The sequence below is a fragment of the Acomys russatus genome, chromosome 12 (assembly GCF_903995435.1).
Source record: "Acomys russatus chromosome 12, mAcoRus1.1, whole genome shotgun sequence".
NCBI lineage: Eukaryota > Metazoa > Chordata > Mammalia > Rodentia > Muridae > Acomys > Acomys russatus.
In genome coordinates, this window is record NC_067148.1 from 26,370,110 (window position 1) to 26,392,392 (window position 22,283).

A 22,283-nucleotide genomic window follows, 5' to 3' on the forward strand; every position below is an offset into this window, starting at 1 on the left:
GGGCTGGCACTCCCCCGTGCCCCCTTCTTCTCCCCTCACCCCCACCCCCCACATACACATAGACACAGAATTCTTTGTGTCTCTTTATTCCCAGTTTTGCCAGTGCTTTATAAAACCAGCCTGTAGGGAGCAAGGCCTGAGAAGGCCACTCCCCTCCCCCTAAGCTCAGCCAAGGGCCAAAAGGTCTTCCACTCACTCGCCATGGAGGGAAGTTGTAGTGGGGCTAGTACAGGGGGAACTGGGAGTTGGGCCAGGCCTGCTGGGCCACCCACTTCTCCTGCCAAGGGGGAGTTGGGCATGGAAAGAGGGAAGTAGAACCAGCCCAACATGCCTGGGTCTCAAGGAGTCTATTAGGGCTGGGACCTTGACTATCCTGTGTCACCCTCCCTTGCAGCCCCACCCTTCTATGTCTGTGCCCCACCCCCACCCAGTCCCTAAATATATACAAATGTACAGAGGGGCTCTGCCAGGGTTCCTCCTCCCTCCCCTCTCCTCCCCTCCCTCAGGAGCTCCTCTACTCTGGTGTCCAGTCCTTCCTAGACACCCTCCTGGGAGCAGGGAGTGTGGACAAGAAGGACCCTTGTGCAAGGCAGCTGAGCCTGGGTCGGGGAGAGCAGGACCCTGCCAGTCCTGGTCTCTCAATGAGCACCACTCCTTCCCTTAGCCCCTGGGCTGTTCCAGGCCCTTCCATCCCAGGAGCTAGAGATGTGTGGGGACTGGGTAGAATCCCAGATAAATAGGTACTTCCCCACACAGCACCATCCTAACAAGCAAAGTCTTCAAAGAGGCTTCCCGGGGGGCCGTGGGGGTGATGATGGTTGGGAAGCAGGCTGCCAGCCCCCCCACCCTCGGCACGGCCCCGGCTTGGACAGGGACTCTGTAAAATGAAAAGGAGATGGACAGGACAGTGGTCAAGTTGTGTCCTCAAAAGTGTCAGCAATAGCTTTTTTGTTTACCCTGTGATGTCTTGGGAACTTTCAGGAAGTGGCCCTGGGGAAAGGGTGCTCTCCAGGTCAGGAGGAGAGAGGTCACCCACCTGTTCCTTCAGCTCCTGCAGCCCCAAAGTGGAGATGCCCCCAGTGGATGTCCGCAGCGGGGTCTTGGGCCGTCGCCACACCCTCTTGAGTCGATCCCAGGAGACCTTGCAGGTCAAGGTGGGGTGTTAGAAGGGGCCTCAGTTTTAGGCCTTGGTGCCTAGCAACTGCTTTCAGTGGGGTTCCCCATGCCCCAACCCAGCTTCTTCAGAGCCAGACCCTCAGACACTTCTAGAACCCTTAGCTCGCTGCCCACCCAGGAGCCTGCACCACTCTCCCTTTGCTGTACGCCCTTACCTCATATATGTAGTCAAGGATCTCCAGCAAGGTGAGGATGCTAGCCCCGATGAACAGGCCCATCTGTCCTCCAAGGTCCCCTGAGGAGCAAGAGGGCAAGGTCAGTGGGATCAGGCTGGGATGATCCACACAGGAGTGAGGGCAAGGGTCCAGGCTTACCCAGCAGGGCTGACAGGCCATAGGCTGCTCGCTGTTCCATGGCTTCAGAAGTTAGGGCCTCGAAAAAGACATCCAGGACCAAGAAGTTCTCCCTGGGAGACATGAAATGACACCTGTGTGTGGCTACTGGTCCTCTTGACGCAGCTGGCAAAGTTACCCCCAAGTCTAGCTGGTCCTGATCTAAGACCCCTATGTGCTGGGGAGCTGCTGACCTCAGACTCCCAAAGGGAGCTAGGTCCAGCTGTGTTAGCTTTGTGGCTCTGCTGTGGTGGTTGTTTGGCTTGGTTTCTCTGAGAAAGGGTTTCATATAGCCCAGGCCGGCCTTGAGCTCCTTCTGTATCTGAGGTGAAAGACATATAAATGGGTCTAAAACAATGGGATCTGTGTAACAGCAAGAGGTATGTATGTGCAAGGAAAGGAGCTGTGGCAGCTTAGACTTGGACTGGGAAGAACTTTTCCTTGAAGTGGACCAGGACATAACTCGAGAAGGATGGCAATTAAGCCTGTAAATGGCTTTCCTGGCAGGAGACACAAAGAGGGCAGCTCATCCCCAGTCTCTATGGGGCCCCAGGCCTTCAAAAGGACTTGGTCCACAAAGCTCAGCTGCGGGCAAGCCTTACCGGATGTAGGTCTCATTGCGGTTGTACTTCCTCGCCAGGTACCTGGCTGAGCCCCTGTTGGGGATCTTGACCATGGAGATCTCTTTGCCATAGCGAGTCAAGTTGCAGGGTGTGGGACAGAAGCATGGGCCCTGAGAGCCCCCACCCAGGGAGTCTGTAACACAAAGGCACCAATTGCAGCAGGGAGGGTGGCCCACAGGCCCAATGGCTATGGGGACAGGCACAGAGACTCTTGTGCTGGCATGTCCACCCAGAAAGCTAGACCTGCCACCTCCTAGAGCATGCTGACTGGGTCCCTTCAGACCAACTTTAAACAACCCATAACCTCAGTACTTGCACATCTCTCTCTCTCTCTCTCTCTCTCTCTCTCTCTCTCTCTCTCTCTCTCTCTCTCTCTCTCTCGGGACAGGATGCTGGGATGGAAAGATGGATGGGGTGGACAGATGGACCGAACAGACCAACAGAAATCACACATTTGATTCGCTAGGATGTCTCTGCTTGCTTCTTCAGGCCCCTTTTCACTTTCTTTTTTTTTTTTTAAGATTTATTATTATGTATACAGTGATCTGCCTGCATGTACACAGTCCAGAAGAGGGCATCAAATCACATTATAGATGGTTGTGAGCCACCATGTGGTTGCTGGGAATTGAACTCAGGACCCATGGAGGAGCAGTCAGTGCTCTTAACCTCTGAGCCATCTCTCCATCCCCCCTTTTCACTTTCTTTCTCCTTGCCTTATACCCTGGAGGCTGACCCCTGCCAAACACATCAACTTGACACCTTTGCCCTCCGGCCTTGGTCAGGCAGGTCAGAAGGAGTGGGAGGGCAGAGGGACCTGTCTACTTTCTCAGTCTCTCCAGTTCCCAGGCTAAAGATAGGCAAGGGAGGCAAGGGCTGTGTTTCATTGTTCCTCCTGTGCCACATTGCCATTAGCCAGTACTCTCAAATAGCCCCAGGTGCGCTCTCTCTCTCTCTCTCTCTCTCTCTCTCTCTCTCTCTCTCTCTCTCTCTCTCTCTCTCTCTCCTCCATGATGCCTCCTTCAGGTCTGAGAGTAAAGGTTCCCTGATGTCACTTATTTTGTGGACTGTCCCCATACCTGTGGCTCCCTTATCCAGCTGATCCATCTGTTCCTCTGTTTAATGCTCTTCGATCACGCACTTGACAGGTGCAGGTGGTGGTGCGGGGTACAGAGGAGAGCTTAGTGTGCCCGTCTGCTACCCCAGCATCTCGAATGCATCCCCAGAGACCTGTCAACTCTAGCTTTCTGCAGTGAATTCTGGTACCCTGCTTCAGACTATCTGCCCTGCATCTCTCACTCACTCACCTTTCTACCTTGCCTTAAGTCTGGGCTGGTTTCCAGGAACCTCCCTCTCCCACTGTCTGCTCCCTCCCTTGACCTCCGCTTGCATCCCTACTGACCTTTGGGTGCCCTAGACAAAGCATGCTTTCTCAAGCCTCACGGTTTTTGAGACATGGGACATGCTATCCCTACTACACAGAACCCTTCAAATCTCAGCTAATATATAGCTTTCCATGTATAATTCTCCCTGCCTTTCCAGACTGGGGCTACATGTCCCTCCCTAAAGATACCCATATTCAAGAACTGTTACATTGTGTTAGCATCAGTCTTTAGTAAGTGTTCATGGGCAGGGCTCTTGGTCCCTCATTCTCCACACCCAGAACAAGTTGAATAGGTCTAGAGAATCAATTAATCAATCAATAATTAGGCAGGTGGGTAGATGGATGGATGGATTGATGGGTGGATGGATGGATGGATGAACTGCAGCTCAGTGAGGCTTCTGGAAAGATGAAGTTTGTTTTACCCATACTGACATTCACCGATGTATTTTTCCTAGGGCTCAGAGAGAAGTCATCTTACTTTCTCAGAGAAAGAGAGAGTGGGGAGCGAGAGAGCATTCATTGGCAGAACTGAGATGGGCTTCACTCCCAGTCTTGGGTTCTCTGCAACATCTCCTTGGTCTGTAACCACTTACCCAAGTGTCTGAAGCCCCTAGGACCCACCCCACCCCCACTGAGGTGTGAGGCAGAGCTCAACTTCAGCAAAACACCTCCTGGGCAGATTGGGAGAAGTGACAAGACACAGAGAAAGGTACACAGAGGGATGAAGAGAGTGATGAGAGACAGGGCAGAGGGAAGGCAGCACACACCCAGTGTGTGGTCAGCACATTCAATGTAGATGTTTGGCGGGCAGATGGTCTCATTGCCTGAAAGGAGAGAAGAATATTTCTGAGCTCTACAATCCTTTCCCTTCTCCCTTACCACATACCCATGTAGGCATCCACATATATGCGTGTTTGCACATATGCACAACAGATCAATGTATACACACTCATGCATAAAAACAATGAAAATGCATACATACACATACATATAGAATCATCCGCTTCCTTAGACAACCATGTGTACACTCTTAAGTTCATGCACACAACCCCAAAACACATGCATACATACAAATATTAGCATGCACACAGCATATGCATACATGCATTCCCAGATATATGAACACATGCTTAAATATCCAGACATACACATGAGCACATGCTCATGAGTGTAGTTGTGTGTATCTGTTGTACACATTTCTGCCCCTGGAAGTTCAAGAGCCCAGAAGAGTGGCACCAAAGACTGGCTGGAGGTGCCCACCTGGCATGTGCACCATCCGGCAGTGGCAGCGCTGAAGCACGGCCTCCTTTTCACAGCGCAGTCGGCAGGCAGACACACTATAGGCTGAGTAGCCCTGAAGCTCAGGCTCCCTGAGCTCGCTTTCCGCCCGGCAGTTGCCCCAAGGCTGGGGCAGATAAGTTAGCTGCAGAGATGGGGGCATGACAAGGTCAAGGCCAAGCATCAAGGCCAGCCCTCCAGTGTCAATAGCCCCAGCAAGGGCCATGGGTGCTGGCAGACTGAGTATCTGCAAAAGGCAGATCTGGCCAGCATCCCTTTGAGCAGAGATTTGCCCTGTGCCCAGCCTAGGGCCTAGCTGGGGATGCTCACCCGCTGTTCCTGGCAGGACACAAAAGTCTGGAAGCCTGGGGACACACCGAACCCCAGCTGGTGGATGTAGGGAGGCTCCTCCTGGCTGTGGATCTGCACCCGGATACCTGCCTCGAATGACGTCTCATCTGTACAGCAGAGATGAGGGGCTTTAGAACCCCCCTCCCAAGTGGGAAGCAGAGCTCAGGCCCCGTCCCTGGGTTGGCCCTTATCCCTTCCCGTGTTCATACTTGTCTCTCGCCATATGGGAAGGTATTCCTCCTGCTGGATGTCCAGCATGATCTCCAGGCCACTGCCCATGCCACCTGCCCTGCTGGGCAGGGAACTCTGAGGATCTGCATTGAAGGTGTAACACTTCCCATAGCGAGTATAGACCTGGAGGAAGAGAGAACAGGTCAGCAACAGGACTCTTATTTTATTTTATTATTTTTACTTTTGGCAGGGTTTCCTTGTGTAGTTCAGGTTGAATCTGCTCCTCCCCAGGGCCTGGCAGCACCCTAGAAATTCCCCCTACCCACGGTGGACTTGCTACACTTTGTTAACAAGAGCTCACCGTGTAGCTGGCCTTGAATTCACAATCCTACCTTAACCACCCAAGCGCTGGGAGTGCAGGTGTGTACCACCATGCCAGGCTCAGAACTCTTGCTATCCTCCAAAGTCTTGCCCTCCCTCCTCGGCATAAAGAGTCCTCCTATTGCTACTTAGTTGTTGTTGTTGTTGTTTTTAGTTAGGATCCCTAAACTCTGCATCTTTCCAACTCCCATAACAAGTCACAAATGGTCTCCACCTACTGGGTCTCCCTTTATCTATCCCCTCCCTCTATTCTCCACCGAGCAGTCAAAACACTCAAACCAACCATGTCCTAGATTCTAGATCCTGTAGCTCACACATCATGTGGTAAACCTCAGGCACACACAGTATTCTTTGTGCATGTGTGCATATTTACAGCTGAATGGTGTGGTAGAGGACAGAGATTAGTGTCCGGTATTTTCCTCGGTCACTCTCTACCTTACTTTTGGAGACAGGGCCTTTCTCTGAACATGGAAACCATCAATTTGGTGAGGCTGGCCAGCCGGGAGCTCCCAGGGTTTTCCTGTGTCTGCCTCCCCACCCCTAGGATTGCATGCACACACCCCAGTGCACATTTTTTTACATGGGGTCTCTTCCTCATGCTTGCACTGCAAGCCCCTCAACAACTGAGCCACTCTGCAGCCCCAATAAAACTGATTTCCCACCCCATCCTTGAGAACAGGGCTTCTTTGTGTAGCCTGGACTGTCTTGGACTCGCTTTGTAGACCAGGTCACAGAGATCCACCTGCCTCAGCCTCCCAAAGTGCTGGGATTACAGATGTGCGCCACCGCTCCCAGTATACAACTGATTTTTTAAACAAAACCAAACAACGATAGCTTCCCATTTTCTAGAGAATGAAGTCAGACTCTTTCCCTAGCCTGTGGCCCTGGCCTGTTTCGCCCCACTCCTTCCACTCCTGAATCTGCAACGAACTCAAACATCTGGTATTCCTATTCACCTCAGGCCTTTTGTTGTCACTCCCACTCACCTCAGACCTGAGACATTGTTTCACTGTCCGTTGCCCATGTCATCCACTAGAGAGCAAGCTGTACAGGAGTCGGGAGCCTGCATGGCGTCCTATGCACGCGTCCCATTGTAGGGGCACATAAGGAACTTTCACAAACCTTTATTATCCAAAGCCCATCTCACATCTCCTTGGCGAGCGTTCTCCCAAAAAGACACCAGATGGCGCTAGTGACCCAAAGATGAAGGCACAGACTCAGACCGGGGATTTTAGTGGCTGCCTGGAGTCACTGAGCAGCTGGAGCGGGAGAGCTACTGAGAAAGAGGTGGATTCTAGTTCCCCCCTGCCAGGCTCACCCCGTAGAGACGCGCCCCTGGGTCAAACCCATCACAGGCAGCGCCTTCTCTGGGGGCAAGGGGTCAGCGTGCTCCAGCACTACCCCCACCTTTTTCCTTGGGAACGTGTTCACACTGTAAACGCCGGGAAAGGGCATAAAGTGGTGTGGAGGGAGGTCTCCCCAGGCTTGGCTGCAGCAGAGGGGGCTTGGTTGGCTGAGGGGTGGAAAGTGGAGTTCTGAAGTAATCTGGGGAGACCTCCAGAGACATCTGTTGTTGTTGTTTGTTTTGTTTTGTTTTTGAGACAGAGTTTCTTTGTGTAGCTTTGGCTGTCCTGGATCTCACTAGGCTGGCCTTGAACTCACAGAGATCCACCTGTATCTGTTTCCCCGGGCGCTGGGATTAAAAGTGTGCATCACCGCCTCCCAGCTTCCAGGGATTTCTTGAGGGTAGAGTCCTGTCCTCCCTTCTCTGGGGGGCGGGGGGTTAGCTACCTGCAGTTTCATCAACCCTTCTTCTCCACTCCTACTCCCCACCTCCCACCCACCCCTACCCCAACCCCCCTGCCCCCACTCCCCACCCTGCCCCCTGCCCTCCAGTATAACATTCACCCAAACTGATTTCTGAAACAACAACAACAAAACGTGCATAGCAGGCCCCTTGACATTTACAAAACATGAAAACATCCACTGTTACTGCCATGTCATCGCACCCAGTGCCTCTGATTTCAGGTGCCTTTAGTGACCTTGGTTACAGAGAAGGAAACTGAAGCTCAGAGAGGTGAAGCCACGCAGCTGGTGAGCCAATGGAAGCCACAAGGATGCAGAGCTCCAGCCATTCCCATGATCCCTTGCTGGCATCCTCCCACCCCAAGCCCACCCAGCTCCCACCCCAGGATGGAAAGAGACAGGATGTGCCTCATACTGGACCTTCCTTTCTTTTGTTCCTCTTTCCCTTCAGCTCTGGTCGTCAGCAGTACTATCTGCCTTTCCATTCCTCCTCATCTGTCCCTCCCCAGCTTCAGGGTTCCAATCCTTGCCCCACTCCCCTTCCCCACTACCTGTAAGCTCCATCATGGCATGTCCCTATCGGGCAGGTGTGGGCATAACAGACACCTTAGAGCATCACAATACTCCAGGCATGTTAGGTTAGGTGCTCAGTCTAATTGAATCATCACAACTAACCCAGGGGCAGAATTTCTCTCTCCTCACTCTGCAGAGAAGGAGACAGAAGCTCACTTGGAGACCTGGACCAGTTTGCAGAGGTCTCCAAGATCATCGCTTCTCAAATGCCAATTTGTGCCCGGATCCCCTTTGTAAGTGCTGGTTCCGGTTTAATACGTGGAGGTAGATGAACTCCCAGGAATGAAATTCTGCTTTTCCACAAACCTGCTGATCCGTGGACCACACAGTAAGTAGAAAGGTCCAGATGAACAAGGCATGGTGTCACAGGCCTGTAATCCCAGCAGCTCTGGAGCAGTGCAGGAGAAATATGTATATATATATATATGTGTGTGTGTGTGTGTGTGTGTGTGTGTGTGTGTGTGTGTGTATACATACATACATACATACATACGTACGTACATACATACATACATACATATTCATGGCCTGCCTGGGCTACAAGCTGAGTTCAAGGCTAGCTCTAGCAACTTGAGACCCTGTCTGAAAATAAAAAGTAAAGAGGGCCAGGAATCTAGCTCAGCAGGAGAGGGATTGCTTAGGGGAGGTCCTAGGTTCTCTCTCTGGCACAGCCTGGGCCTAGTCACGGCCTCTCAGGAAACGACTGGAGAGAGAGGAACCTGAAGTGTGCAGAGTGTTAGGTTCTTGGCTCCCTGGTGACTTGGGAAAGGCGGACACAGGGAATGCAGATGTGCCCAACATCTTCCTGTTTCAGGCCAAGAAGATGCTGGAACCAGCTTCCTGCCTGCCGACTCAGCGGGTTTTGAGTGCGCACTTGAGTTGGGAGGATAAAGGAGGCCCAGGCTATGTGGTGGTGGTGGTGGTGGGGAACCCAGGTCTCTGTTGCTCATTCGTGTGCGCCGCAATCATCTCTCCGCTTAGCCTCACTTGTGAGTTTTCCAACTTCCTGAAGCCTGGAGTCCTGCTTCGCTCTTAGCATTCCCAAAGTCCTGTGAGATTAGCAGGAGGAGGGGCGGAGGGCACACACATACACACACACACACACACACACACACACACGCGATCAAACATCCTCATTTTGTCCCAGATCCAAAGTTTCTCCTTCTTTTTCTTTTTTCCTTTCAGAATTTCATATATAAGTACATGTCTCAGATCTCTTGAGAAGTGCTTTTGATACCGCTCTTCCTTGGAGCCTTCACACAAGCCCCATGAGGCAATTTTGTTGTCCCATCATCGCCACCCCCCCCCCTGCCCCTGCCCCTGTGAAGGATGAAGTATCTGAAGCTCAGAGAGAGAGAAACTGGTTTGCTAAAGCAAGCGCAGCAAGCAAGGGGTAACAGAGCTTTGAACAGGAAGAGGCCCTGTGTACAATACAATCAGTGCTTGTGAACGACTTGGTGTGGGCTCAGTGGATGAAAGATGCTCGGGGGTTCCTAGCCCTGCCTTGGTGGAGCTGTACTGCAGGTTTATATTTCAACATATGTACACAGGCACATGCTACTGGACAGTGAGGGAAGTCCCCTGCAGGATGATGCTTATCCCTGACTTGAGAGGAGTTGGTTACCCGACAAAGGTGCTGGTGAAGGAGTTGTATCCTAGGGGACGGGGGCAATGAGTGACACAGAAGGTGAGGACAAGTAGTCCAGGTCCCAAGGACCCTCTACAGAGAATGGTCAGGCCAGACTGGCAGGACCGGGCCACCTGCACAGCTTGGGTCAGGCCCCACTGCTGAGAAGAGCACGTCGTTGCCCCGGAGACAGTCCCTGGCCCAGACAGTGGTGGTGGAGCCAGCCACCAGCTCCTAAGTGGTAGAAATCTGGTGGCAGCACAGCCCACAGCTTCTTCCATGGAGACGGCACGGCTGTTCAGCCACAAGGTCCCACAGGCTGTCCACTGCTCCCTCCCCACGGACTGGCCTGGAAGGAAGATGTGTATACAAGAGTTGAGCACCTAGGGGACCCATTACAGAGAGGGTTGGTGCAGGCCCTGATGATAGAAGGGCCATCTTCAGATAACCTCAGCTTCTAAGCTCTGCCCACGAGGCCTTGATCCTATCAGAGCCCTAAAACCGCCTGTCTTGGCTTCAAATCCGATGCTACCAGTCCTAGCTGGAGTGTGTGACCTCTTAGAATTTCCCTGAGCTGCAGGTGGGTGGTCCACAGGCAGGACACACTAGGATCCCTCCACTGGCTTTCTCTAGCCCTCTACTGGTCCCTGTCTGACTATCTTTCGCCCTGCAGAGGCCTGAATCACTGCATGATTCCTTCCTTCTCTCTCTCTCTCTCTCTCTCTCTCTTTCTTTCTCTCTCTCTCTCTGCTTCTCTAGCTCCCTGGGTCTACCTTTTCTGGGCACCCAACCAGTCATCCCTCTGGACTCAGTTTCTCTGCTCCTAGCCCTTGGCCAACCTGTTTATCATCCCAGCATTCCTTGCTCTCCCACAGCCCAGATGCCATCTGGCCTCTTTGCCCCTTGCCCTCTGTACCTCTGTCCCATTTGCTTTTCTCTCTGTCCATTCTTGCACGTGAGTACTCAGTTTCTTGTCTTCCTCCTAGATTTTTCCTCTGCGCCTAAAGTTGCCCTAATGTCCTCCCTATTCTCTCCCCCTCCCCATCAGCCTGAGACAATGATCAGGAACTGGAAGGGATCTGTCCAGAGCTTGCTTCCCTGAGCGATGGCTTCTCTCTCAGCCCTCTGAGCTCCATCCATCCACAGCTCCCATTTCCCAAGATAGCTCTCCCTGCCTGGCTGCTGGCTGCCCCCTCACCAGCCCTCCCTAGCTCCTCTTCCTCCCTGTAGCAGCAGAGCCCACAGGGTTAATAGCCAATTAGTAGGGCCAGGGCTCAGCTATGTGGGAGAAGGCCCTGGGCCTCCAGGAGATAAGAAGGAGCCAGAAGCAGCAAGGACCAGGCAGCTAATCCCTCCGCTAATCTGCAGCCTGGGCTTTATCTCCACCGCCTTCTGGGCACCCAGCTTCTGCCAAGACCCCAGCACCTCCCCCCTAGCTACTTCTCTGTGGATGCTAGCCCCTCTCCTTTATCCCTCTGCCCTATCCACCCCCCTATGCCTCCTTTTAAGTTCCCTGGAATGAACTCCCCTTCACCCTGCTGTACCTCAGAGTCCACTGTGAGCTGCATCTGGCTATGACTAGCATCTCAGGTGGGAGAGCTCCTAAGCCATGACTTTACTCAGGGATGACCCAGGATGCAGGCTCAGTGCTTCATTCTTCTCTCTCCTCTCCAGGGTCAAAGGAAAAAACAAACAAACAAACAAACAAACAAACAAACAAAAAACCCTCAAATTCTTGGATGTCTGTGCTGGTCAGAAACTTGGGATCATTCAGACCACCTCTACCCCATTGGGCAAAGGCTTAATCAGAAGCCACGAGATGCCAGCTCCCCACCCAAGAACACACAAGTAATATCCTGTATAACCCAGCCAGCCTCCCCAACCAGTTCTGGCATTCTTCGCTAATTTTGTCACCTCCTGGGGAGTCAGGAGATCCTGAGTCCAACTGTCTGTAACCCAGGTTAGTAATTTTTTCACTTTTCTGAATCTCAGTTTTCTCTTCTGTCAGATGGAACCTTCCAAAGAATTTCTGTCTGACTTGTTTCATGGGGTAGTTGTTAAGTCTCAAAGGAGAAAAAGTAGTAAGTCTAAAGGCAAGTACCTATAATCCCAGCTACTTACAAGTCTGAGGCAGGAGGATGGCTTCAGCCCTGGAATTTGGGGCAACATAGTGACAACCCCCTTAAGTAAACATGTAAAGTGAAATCATGTCCATGACTCCCTAGCACTGGTTTGCGATGCTGGAGTTAGAAGCCTCAGAACATGGAAAGAGTGTGGAGCCTGACAAAACAAGAGTTCAAATCCTGTCTCTTCCACCAGCCTTTAACGAATAACTATGATCAAGACAGTGATCAAGAGCTGGGTGCCTGACAATCTCTTTAGGCCTTGGTTTGCACCTCTGTAACAGGTAACCAGCAATTCCTCCCCCTCAGGTTAGGACTGCAGAGATAGGAGAGATAAACTCCTGAGTGATTCATGGCGGGGGTGGGTGGGTGATGGGGGGGGTGACCTAAGGAAGGGAGCTTTCAGCCAGACAGCACAGCAGGTCTATCTTCACAGGGTATCCTGCCTCTTGGTAAGATGACCAGCATGGAGCGCTTTCAGAGCAAAACTCACACAGGCTCTTCTATCCAGCAGACGGGAAGCTCAGCCTGCCTCACCTCCAGAACTTGTGCTTATTGAAGTCTGTGGAACTCAGACTCGGTTGTCTAACTTCCCTGAGCCTCCATTTTCCATCTGTGAAAGGGGAATAAAACCAGGTACCCTTCAAAGTTGGCACGAGGAAAGATATAGCACACTAGCCACAGCCAATTTTCTGAATGCCTAGTCTGAACCAAGCACAGATCTGAGTACTGTACATAAGTGAACTCTTTAATGTTCAGGGGGAAAAAAAAAACGATAGAAGCTGTTCTCATTGTCCCCATTTCACAGACAAGATGGTAGAGGCACAGAGGAGGTAAGAAACTTTGCCAGGGTCACGTGATGTAGTAGAGCAGAGAATGGTGGAACAACCCGTGCGCGTCAAGCAGTTTTCCTTAAGGCTTTACAATGTGTCAGGCACTGTGTTTGGGTCTGGGAATACATGCCAGATCAAAGCAGTCTTCCTCAAGGAGTTTGCTGTCTGAAGTGGAGGCATGCATTCATTCAAAAACCTGATCACCTACACCACGTGCCGTGCCATGCATATTCAAAGTGCCAGGTCTACAAGAGGAAACAGAACACACAAACCTAACAATCACACTAATAGATACTACTGGCTGTGCTCCGCATTGGGATGGAGATTCCAGCCAAGGCTGCTGCTGATCCAAGAGGAGTTTGCTTCAGGTGGGAGGATTAGGAAAAGCTTCCGTTGAGCAAGCTGGCTGGCCCACACCCCAGGAAGGCTAGCAGACACAGAGGTCTCCTCCCCTTCCAATAGGTCTGACAGTAGGCGTGTATCCCGGGTGGGGAGAACTCCTTTACCAAATGGTCAGCATAGTTCTCAGTGCCCAATGCCAGCCACATGCTTTTCAGAGAGCCTTCCTCCCCAGGGCCAGTATGGGAGTGGTGGAAGTGTTTGTGAGAACGGTGGTGGCTGGGAAGGAGGAGTTGGGTAGGGTCCAATGGCCAGAATATTGAAGGAGGGCACAGGAAGTGTTTGGAATGGGGAGCTCAGGGCTGCTTCCCAATCGGAAGGCAGCCGGATTCCTGGACCCAGGTAACCAGTTAAACCTGTTCCAGGGCAGCCATTGCCTAAGCACTAAACCCCAGCAAGACAATTTTACAGGCGATAATGTTTTCAATAGGTAACTGAGACCTTCCCTGGCATTTCCGCTCCTTGATGCAAACAAAGCTGTAGAAGAGTTTAGCACTCACAATTGGTGGGCAGGAGTTTTCAATTCCAACAAGATTTGGAGAGACCTGGAGTAGGAGTGTGTGTGTGTGTGTGTGTGTGTGTGTGTGTGTGTGTGTGTGTGTGTGTGTGTGTGTGTGTGTGTGTTTTGTCCCTGGCATTTCCGCTCCTTGATGCAAACAAAGCTGTAGAAGAGTTTAGCACTCACAATTGGTGGGCAGGAGTTTTCAATTCCAACAAGATTTGGAGAGACCTGGAGTAGGAGTGTGTGTGTGTGTGTGTGTGTGTGTGTGTGTGTGTGTGTGTGTGTGTGTGTGTGTGTGTTTTGTACATCCTATGGACGAGTGGGTGGGCGCCCATCAGGAACGCCTTGGACACACTTCTGGCAGTGCAGGCCTAGCTGCTGGTGCCGCACCGCGAGGCCGCACCCACGGGCAACGCTCCCTACAGGCTGCCTCTCTTGCGGGGCAGGCCTCCATCACAGAGCAAACGCCTTCCCTCCCGCCCTCTCCTTCGGGCTCCTCGGCTCTCCTCCCTGAGTTCGCCTCATTTGCATTCCCTCGGCTCCCGGCTCCTCGGCAAAGTGACCTCCGTGCACACAGCAGCGCCAGAGGCTTCCACCGTGGAGGGAGACACCGTCGCCCGCCGCCCGCTGCTGCCGGGGAGGAGATCAGAGGGGCGGGAGTAAGGACAGCGTTGACCAGGGTGGACGGACTCTGGGCTAGATAGAGCTGGGCGTGGCCAGTGAGCCTGGAAACTACCGAATGGCCTGGTACTGAGGTGACACTGAAAGACTTGGGTCGGATTTGAACCCGTGACCTCAGTCCCTGGCCCCGCTGGGGTGAAATGTGGAGGTCATTCACCCCGAGGTCCAGGGCGCTGTGCCCTAGAAATGAAACCTCCTTTTGAAACCAGAGGCTCCCAGACACCCCCATCACTATTCGCATTCCCACTAGAGCGAGGCCTGCCCCAAGGCACTGTGGCCCAGGAGTCTCCATCCAGCCTTCCCCAGGGATCTGCCCAGTCCCCTGTCCCCACTCCCCTGGCTAGCCAAGCTGCCTCCCCCGCCCCCCCTTGGTATTTACACCTTTCACACATTTGTAAGCTATTATCCTGTCCACGCTTAGTCACCGCTGAGCCAAGCGCCACGGATTTAGTTCCTTTAATCTTTCCTCCTAAATCAATCCTCCATTTCCCCTTAATCATCCCGTGGCTCCTCTCTGAACTCTCGCTGCTGCCTCGCCTGCCGCAGCCCATGCCTATCTCTCTGGAACTGCTCCCCCTCCAACCCAAAGCGGTGTCCCAAGGGCACTGTGAACATTTGGGTGTGTGTGTGTGGATGGATTTTCAGCCCTGCTACCCCCTGCTTGGGAGGCAAGGGAAGAAAAACGCGGGCGTTCCTGGCCCTTTCTGGAAGATGCACAGCACACAGCCTTAGACCTTTGCTCTTCTCAGCCTCAGGTCTTTCCTGCTTACCCCCACAGCACAGGGGTGTGGGTGGAGGAGTGGCAGGGTGGTGCTCTGAAGTCCCTAAGTCTCTGTCACAGCCCACCAAATGCAAAAATGATGACAACAAAATGCACAATTCTGCCAGATGAGGTCCTCTTCCTGCTGTCCATTGAGCTGGCTGTCCCTAAAGGAGGTGGGCACAGCAGAGGCAGGAAGAGCTAGTATCCCCCAACCTGAGATTGCGGTCTTCCTCCTCTTCCAGGGATGCTGCTCATCTCTCCTGGAGCATCTTTGGGCTCCACCCCCACTCACTCCTCTCTCTGTCCAGGATTGGGTCCAGTAGCGGAGAGCTGGACTTTCTCTGAGATCTCTAGGATTCCCTGGCCCTTTCTGCCCCTCAGCCCAGACCTGGATCAGGCAGCCCTGCTCTCCACCACAAGAGGGGGCAGGTTCCTCCTGGAAGCCCAAGGGCAGGGATGAGGGTCCATGAAGGATGCTAGAAGGGGTACGGTATGGGGGCCATTTCTTCAGATGCTAATCAGCATCTTCCAGCAGTGCGAGAAGCTGGGTTGATAATGAGCCCAGCTCGGGGCTGATTCCTGATTAATGAAGAGGCCACAGGGCTTCTTGAGTGGGGCCGGGTGGGGCATGTCTCTCACGACCCTCCCTACTGCCCTTGTAGACCAGCCTTCTGTGACACTTTTCCGTGCCCTTCCCTTCAGGTTTACTACCTTAATCCGGTCCACCAACTTCATTGCCAATGCAGCCGTACTAAAAGCGCCCCCTCCAGGACGACTCGAGGAATAACAGCCAGTGCCAAGTAAAGAGGTGTGCAGTACCTGGGTTCTGCAATCTGAGCTGTGTAGGCAGCCTACAGGGTTGTTAAAATCGGGGAACTTTTTTTTTTCATAAACTAGATTTGGAGCTTCTTTTGGTACCACGGAAGACCACTGACACCCTTACACGGTCAACAGTTAGTTGGAGCTGAGGCTGAGACCTCCACCCTTCACCCTATGTGCTCTCACTGGCTCCTCCCTCCTAGCTCAAGGAAAGAGCGGCCCTCATCCAGAAGTTCACTGAATGGGCACAAGGTTCACACTTCAGGACATAATCGGACCATAGGGACAAAGGACTGGCTTTGGGGTTCAGGCAGACTTAATAAAGTTCATCTGGTAGGTAAGAGGCCTTGGACCTACATCCGGAGGAATGCTCTCCACCCCCCAAACTTAGAGAGCCAAGGGTTATAGCGAAGGTCTGGAGTTGGGATGTGAGCATGGAGTAGTCCCTCCCATAGACAATGGCAGAGGTAGAGCTTGTCAATGTCAGCCTAACTACAACACTAGACAAGAGCAAAGGCTAAGGAGGAAACAAATGGAGGGAGGAGACTGCTAAAGAGCCCCAGATTGGGGGTCAGGGCAACCAGAGTAGTGTAAGGCTTGCATGAAGTCCTAGTTGCCTCAGAGCTGTCCTGAGTATCAGATGGAGAGGGCTGTGAGGGGAGGCGGAGGGCGGGGGGGGGGGGGACTGCCCAGCTGGAAGAGGCCTTGTCTAATTGTGCCTGATTAGTAGAGAGGAAGAGAACAGGGCGAGTGATTAATAGTCACGGCAGTCACCAGCGTGTGGGGAAGGAGGGTCGGGAGGGGGAGGGAAGCCGAGAGCCAAGAGGGGATGGAGAGAGTGGGGCGCCCATTGGGCCTGAGCCTCCTATCCTTCTAGGGCATTATCTGGACCCTTGATCCTGGGGGGGGTCCTAACGAGGAGCTGAGACCTGCCCCCACCTCTTGAGGGATTCCCTCCTCCTTCCTGCCTCACTTTTCAGACAGAGGCACCGGAAGGGAAGAGACCAAGGTCATGCCTGCCTGTGGAGAAAGAAGTGTCTGCACTCACACGGTGCTTTCAGACACCCCCGAAGCCTCCTACCCCAGGACACTGGCTCAGCCGAGCCTGGGACCTCAGCTTGCCTGCCTAGCACAGCCCACAAAACATCGTCATCATGCCTATACCCTTTTGACCCATCAGGGATTCCAGCCTTGGCTCAGCCGGGCAATCTGAACCTTACTCACCTGTGTGTTTCCCCAAGACAACACAGGCTGGTTGCACACAGCAATTCACATTTCAAACGTTTAACAGCCACGCGTGGCTAGTGACTAACAGGGCTAGAACGATTCCATCATAATAGAAGGTTTCGTGTCTAGTACTGACCTATAGAGTACATGCGCATAGGTACGTGTGCGTGCTTGCTTGCGAGGGCTATGACCACACAGTGGATGGTGAGGGTCTGAGGGCTCCTGGGGGAAGAGTAGGGGATGGAGAGCGGTGTTGCTCTGGAGCAGGAATCAGAAACCATCAGGCAATACTGAGAACAGTGAGGTTAAAAGATGGCCAGGAGCTGAGATGGTGGTGTTTGTGCGGAGGGTGTGCATTACGTGTGTGCCAGGCAGTGTTGCTGTGAACTCTTTTCAGGCATCTTACCTCCACAACCACCCCATAGACCATGTAATGAATACACAAATGGATGCTCAGAGAAGCGTTTTGGATTCCTCAAGGCCGTCAACTGAATAGAACCGAGTGAGGTTCAAGTCCAAGGGATGGGACAGCCCCAGAACTCACACACAGTGTACTGTCCCCCTGCTGAGAGGAGGTGCTGGCTTTTGGAGCCACCTTTGTATTTGTACAGACCAAGCAGTGAAGGCTAGGGAGAGAGTGACTGCCTTCTACCAAGCTGATGGACTGAGAGTGAGCCATGAAGGGAGAGAGAGACCCAGGGCTTGGCACACAGCTGGGGCATAGTGGAGAGGAGGGGAATGGAGCCCCCTCTACAGTGTCAGGGGAGAATGGAGTGATGGTGAAAGGATGAGGTAGATAGAAGTGCGAATGAGCTGGTGTGAGGCTGAGTGGAGGGGAAAAGGGAAGAGAAGAGCTGGGAGCCTTCGTGGAGGGCAGTGGCGTGGAAAAGGCCACAGCGCTGCACCTTCAGCACCCTTGCTTCTCTTTTTCTCCTCTTCTCTCTCCTCTCCAAACCTTGGGCATACTACCTCATCCTTTAAGCCTTCTCAGCCTTCTTTTAGCCCAGAGTGCTCTCTCTCTCTCTCTCTCTCTCTCTGAACTTAGGCTCTTACTGTCCATGCACCTCATCTGGCAATTAATCCTGGCACCTTATGACATCACCTGCATGGCCGATTAACTCTTGCATGGTTGCTTAAGCTTGTGAGCATCCTTGTTCCTTTTCTACCATGAGACTGAAGGCATCTTGAAGACAGGGCTTGGGGACCACAGCTTCCCTTCTTTGCTGTCTCCCATAGATCCTAGCAAGGAGCCCAGCATTTTGAGTGCCTGACTAGAAGTACATGAAGGGATATTTGGGAGCGTGGGGGTGAGAGAGATTTCAGTGGTACCAGAAGCAATAGCAGCAGCTTAGGGGACTGGGGGAGGGCACATTACCCAGAGTAAAAATAGGCTGGAAAATGTGACATTTATTAACTTGGATTCCGGAGGAAAGGTCACAGCAGAGTGGGGAGTGGGGAGGAGGAAACAGGGAAGGCAACAGAAAACACATAACAGCCCCTTACTTAAGCCTGTCTGTCACCATCACTGACCATTTCACCACCCGCTCCCTGGCAGGTGCTACCTCAACCGGTTCACATTTTCATATCCTCAGGAAATCCCCCCCCCTGGAATGCCCACTGTGTACCCCATATCCTCACCACACAGCTGAATTGTGGACTTCATGTCTTCACCAGAGGCCTCAAATGTCTGTTTCATCTCCAGTCTCCCCCAGGCAACACATCCTGTCTTCTCCATCTCCATGGGCCCCAGCCTGGTTCCTAACTGTCCCAGTACTCCAGGAGGAATTACATGATGCTGGGGGGTGGGGTGTGGTGTGGGCAGGAGGCTATGAGTCTAGGCTAGGATGGCCATGGAGGAACAGGAACCTCAAAGGGGGAATTCTGTTCCCCAGTGCTTGCTTTGCACCACATGCACTGATGTTTCAGGAACAGCCCCACAGCAGAGATCCACAAGCTTCTACCCTCGCTGTCCAGCCCCAGGGTACCAAAGGACCCAAGGAAAGCTATGTTTGCCCTGCCCCCAGTCATCCCCAGGATTTTAGGGACTCAGCTTTGGACTGGGGAATCCTTGCCCCTGTATTCTTTGGACACCTCTTATCCTAACAGAAACCCTCTGTCACCTTCCCGTCACTTCCTAAGTGCCCTCCATCTCTCCTCCACTGATGTGTGTCATCATTTCCCTTCCCTTTTCCTGCCCACCCCAACTGGAGCTAAGACACAAACTCAGGGACACAAAGACCCCATTGATTTCTGTCCAGCAGCACCTGCTGAGACTGAGGCCCTCCCCACCCCCTTCACAGAGGGGTGAGGCTGCAAGACAGGCATCTCACGGATCCCAAAGGCCACACTTACACTCTACACATCACTTCTTTTCTAGGGACTCTCCTGGCTTCTGGTTTTGGAGAACGGTATTTTATTTTCCTAGAAGACAGAGTATTTAGCCAGACAACAGGCTGATATTCCCTAATTCCACTCCTGGTACAATCTTCTCTGCCTCACCTGCCCCTCTTTTCATGTTAGTTCCTCCCACCGAACTCACCCACACAACCCAAAGCAAGAGGCCCTAGACACTGCAGGCATGGTGGAGCCAGGAACCCGGTTGATGCGTGTTTCCTGGTAACACTGAGGCAGGAGGGAGAGCTTGTGGGTGAGGAGCTAGGCTCTTAGGAGGGAAAGTACCCATTGCTGCTGGAGGCTGGGTGTGAGTGGGCACCACCATGACACCATACATTTGCTCACATACCAGGCAATAGCCAAAAGGATGAAATACCACCCTCCCACACACACACACATACACACGTACATAGAAATAGGCGTCAACTGGGGACAGACTGAAGCACACTGTGAATAATAGCTTGTGAGTGTGGGTGAAAGGAACCCCGAGAGACCTGACAGTGTCTAAGACACACTTTCCACACTCACACACCTTACTGTGGGAGGTGTGCAAGGGTAGCAGGCAGAGCTGGCACTCCAGTTCTGGCGAGGGTACATGTGTTTGTGTTCACATACATGAGGGTGCCAGATGTCTTCACTTGGAGAACGGGGCAGGGGGAGCAGAAGTTGGGGTAAATTGGGGTGGGTTTGTGTGTCAGGAGCTGGGATGACATCCTCAGCATGACCCCCATCCTTGGCAGCTATGAGCTGGGGTACAGGCTTGGAATGAGTAGCTCTCTGGCTGTGTGGGTGTGCAGGTGTGCATATGAGTGTAGTGACAGGGACACTAAATGTGCATGACAGGGAGTATGCAAGGAAACCATGTCCCTGAGCAGTAGGAGTGTGTGTGTGTTCATGTGCCAGCTCCGAGGGTGAGTTATGCACATAGAGAGGATGAGTGATTCCCAGTGTGAGAGCCAGAGCCAGGCAGGGGAGCAGCAGGAACAGGGGCTGGGGGGGGGGGGACACTGGCAAGCAGAGCCGACCAAGGGGAGCATGAAAGAGGGATGTGTGAGGGCGGCGGTGAAAGGGTGTGTGTGTGAAAGACACAGAGACGAAAGAGACTGGCACCCAGTGTACACGAAGACCATCTCCATCCAGCTGGCTGGCTGGTTGGGCCAGCTCCCCAGAAGGCAGCCCCAAGTCCGTCCTTAGACAGGGACACCTCTCCCCTCTAGCAACCCTCTCCCTTTCACTTTCATCTGGTGGGAAGAAGAATCCAGTAGCCCCAGAAGAAAATGGGAACAAGAGGAAAGTGGGGCTCAGTCTGTCTGGCCTTGGGATGAAGACCAGCTTTCAGGACCCTGAGCCCATCCCCAGGAATGCCCCTGACTCCCACCCCTAAGCACTGCAGCAGCAGCAGCAGCAGCAGCAGCAGCAGCAGCAGCAGCAGCAGCAGCGGAAGAGCTGTACCACCCAGGGTAAGCCCTTCTGAGCATCCACTGCTCTGGGGCTGAGGAGCCTGAGGGAAACACCATCTGTGGGAGACACGAGGCCTGCCTCTGGTGGCAGAAGGAAGGGAAGCCCTGTTGAGGATGCCCTCACGTACCACCCTCCACTCTCACATCCGCCTCTGGCTACCCCAGGGTTAGGTGGCCCAGCTAGTAGAACTCACCACAGAGAAGTTGCTGGCGGAGCAGTGGTGCCCACTGAAGTTGCAGCTCTTGAGCATGTCAGCAAGCTGGTGGCCAGTGCGGTTGAGGATGTCGACCATGTCAGGCTCTGGGTAGCGAAGGCCAGCTGCACGGTGCCCATCCCGGTCTTTGGGGGGCAGCCCTGTCAGATTGGCCAGGTGGAAGATATCAGCATCGCTGAGTGCCGAGTGCCGGAAGCGGTTGATGTTGCAGAGGGTGACAGCCGGGAAGCCCGCCACTGGTGCTGGGGCAGCAGGGTCCACGGCTACCAGGTGAGGCCGGGTCAGGTAGCCCCTGGCCAGGCTGGCTGCCTGGTACAGGAAGGCAGCCAGTGAGGTGAGTAGGGCCAATGCCCACAGGGTTCTGCGCAGTCCATGGGGGCCTGGGCCACAGGCTCGGCCCAGCCCATGCAGAGTGCTGGTGCTGGCAAAGGTGGCCAGGTCCCTAGGGGCTGCTGGCCCCTGAGCAGCCCCCAGGAGGCTCTGCTCATCTCCTGCCTCCTTCTCCTTGGGTTTTGCATCCTCCTCAGCAAATTTGATTTTGCACACAATCTCGATCGGCATCTGTCCCCGGCTGCTGGGACTGGCCAGAGCCTTGCTGCTACTTACTGTCCCTCCCTGGACAGCAGCCTTGGTGCCCTCCGGAGTGGTGGTAGTGGCAGCGGTTGCTCTTCTAAACTCAGGACAATCAGGAAGAGGATGGGGACAGGGTGGGGGCCCGAGGTGGGGGCGTCACTCCCACTCCCAGCAGCTCCGCAGCCCCGGCGCTGTCTCTGCCGCTGCTGCCTCTGCTGCCGCTTGTCTCTCTCCTCGATCGCCGTCTCCTTGTGGCTTCCCTTATCAGCACCCGCACAGCTGTCAGCCCCTGCGTGTGTCCCTGCGAGCAAGCGAGTGAGCGAGGGAGCAAGCGCTGCTCCACCACACCGTGCAGCAGCCCCAGCCGCTCCGCTCAGCATGTGCTCTGGAGCCCACCCCGTGCTTAATAATTCAGGACATGTCAACAGCGTTTCACCGTCGGGCACTGGCACGGGGAGGCAGGAGCCAGGCCAGGGAGGGAAAAACCCCATCCTACCCCAGCCTAGGATGGATGTCCTAGGATTAAGGGTGCTTCTGAAACTCTCGATATACCTTAGTCAATTGTGGGGGTCCCAGATAGCCCAGTCTCAGGCCA

General features: G+C 53.5%; 1 protein-coding gene across 1 annotated transcript; it reads right to left on the reverse strand.

Moving 5' to 3' along the window:
- Positions 1-500: 500 nt before the first annotated feature.
- Positions 501-22,070, reverse strand: Asic4 (acid sensing ion channel subunit family member 4). The gene is made up of 10 exons (XM_051154032.1): positions 21,095-22,070; positions 5,351-5,495; positions 5,121-5,248; positions 4,773-4,935; positions 4,280-4,336; positions 2,111-2,264; positions 1,491-1,582; positions 1,332-1,411; positions 1,037-1,141; positions 501-877 (listed from the first exon to the last, which is right to left on the reverse strand). The coding sequence occupies exons 1-10, from the start codon at positions 21,674-21,676 to the stop codon at positions 764-766; spliced, it is 1,620 nt and encodes a 539-aa protein (XP_051009989.1). The 5' UTR covers positions 21,677-22,070; the 3' UTR covers positions 501-763.
- Positions 22,071-22,283: the final 213 nt, after the last annotated feature.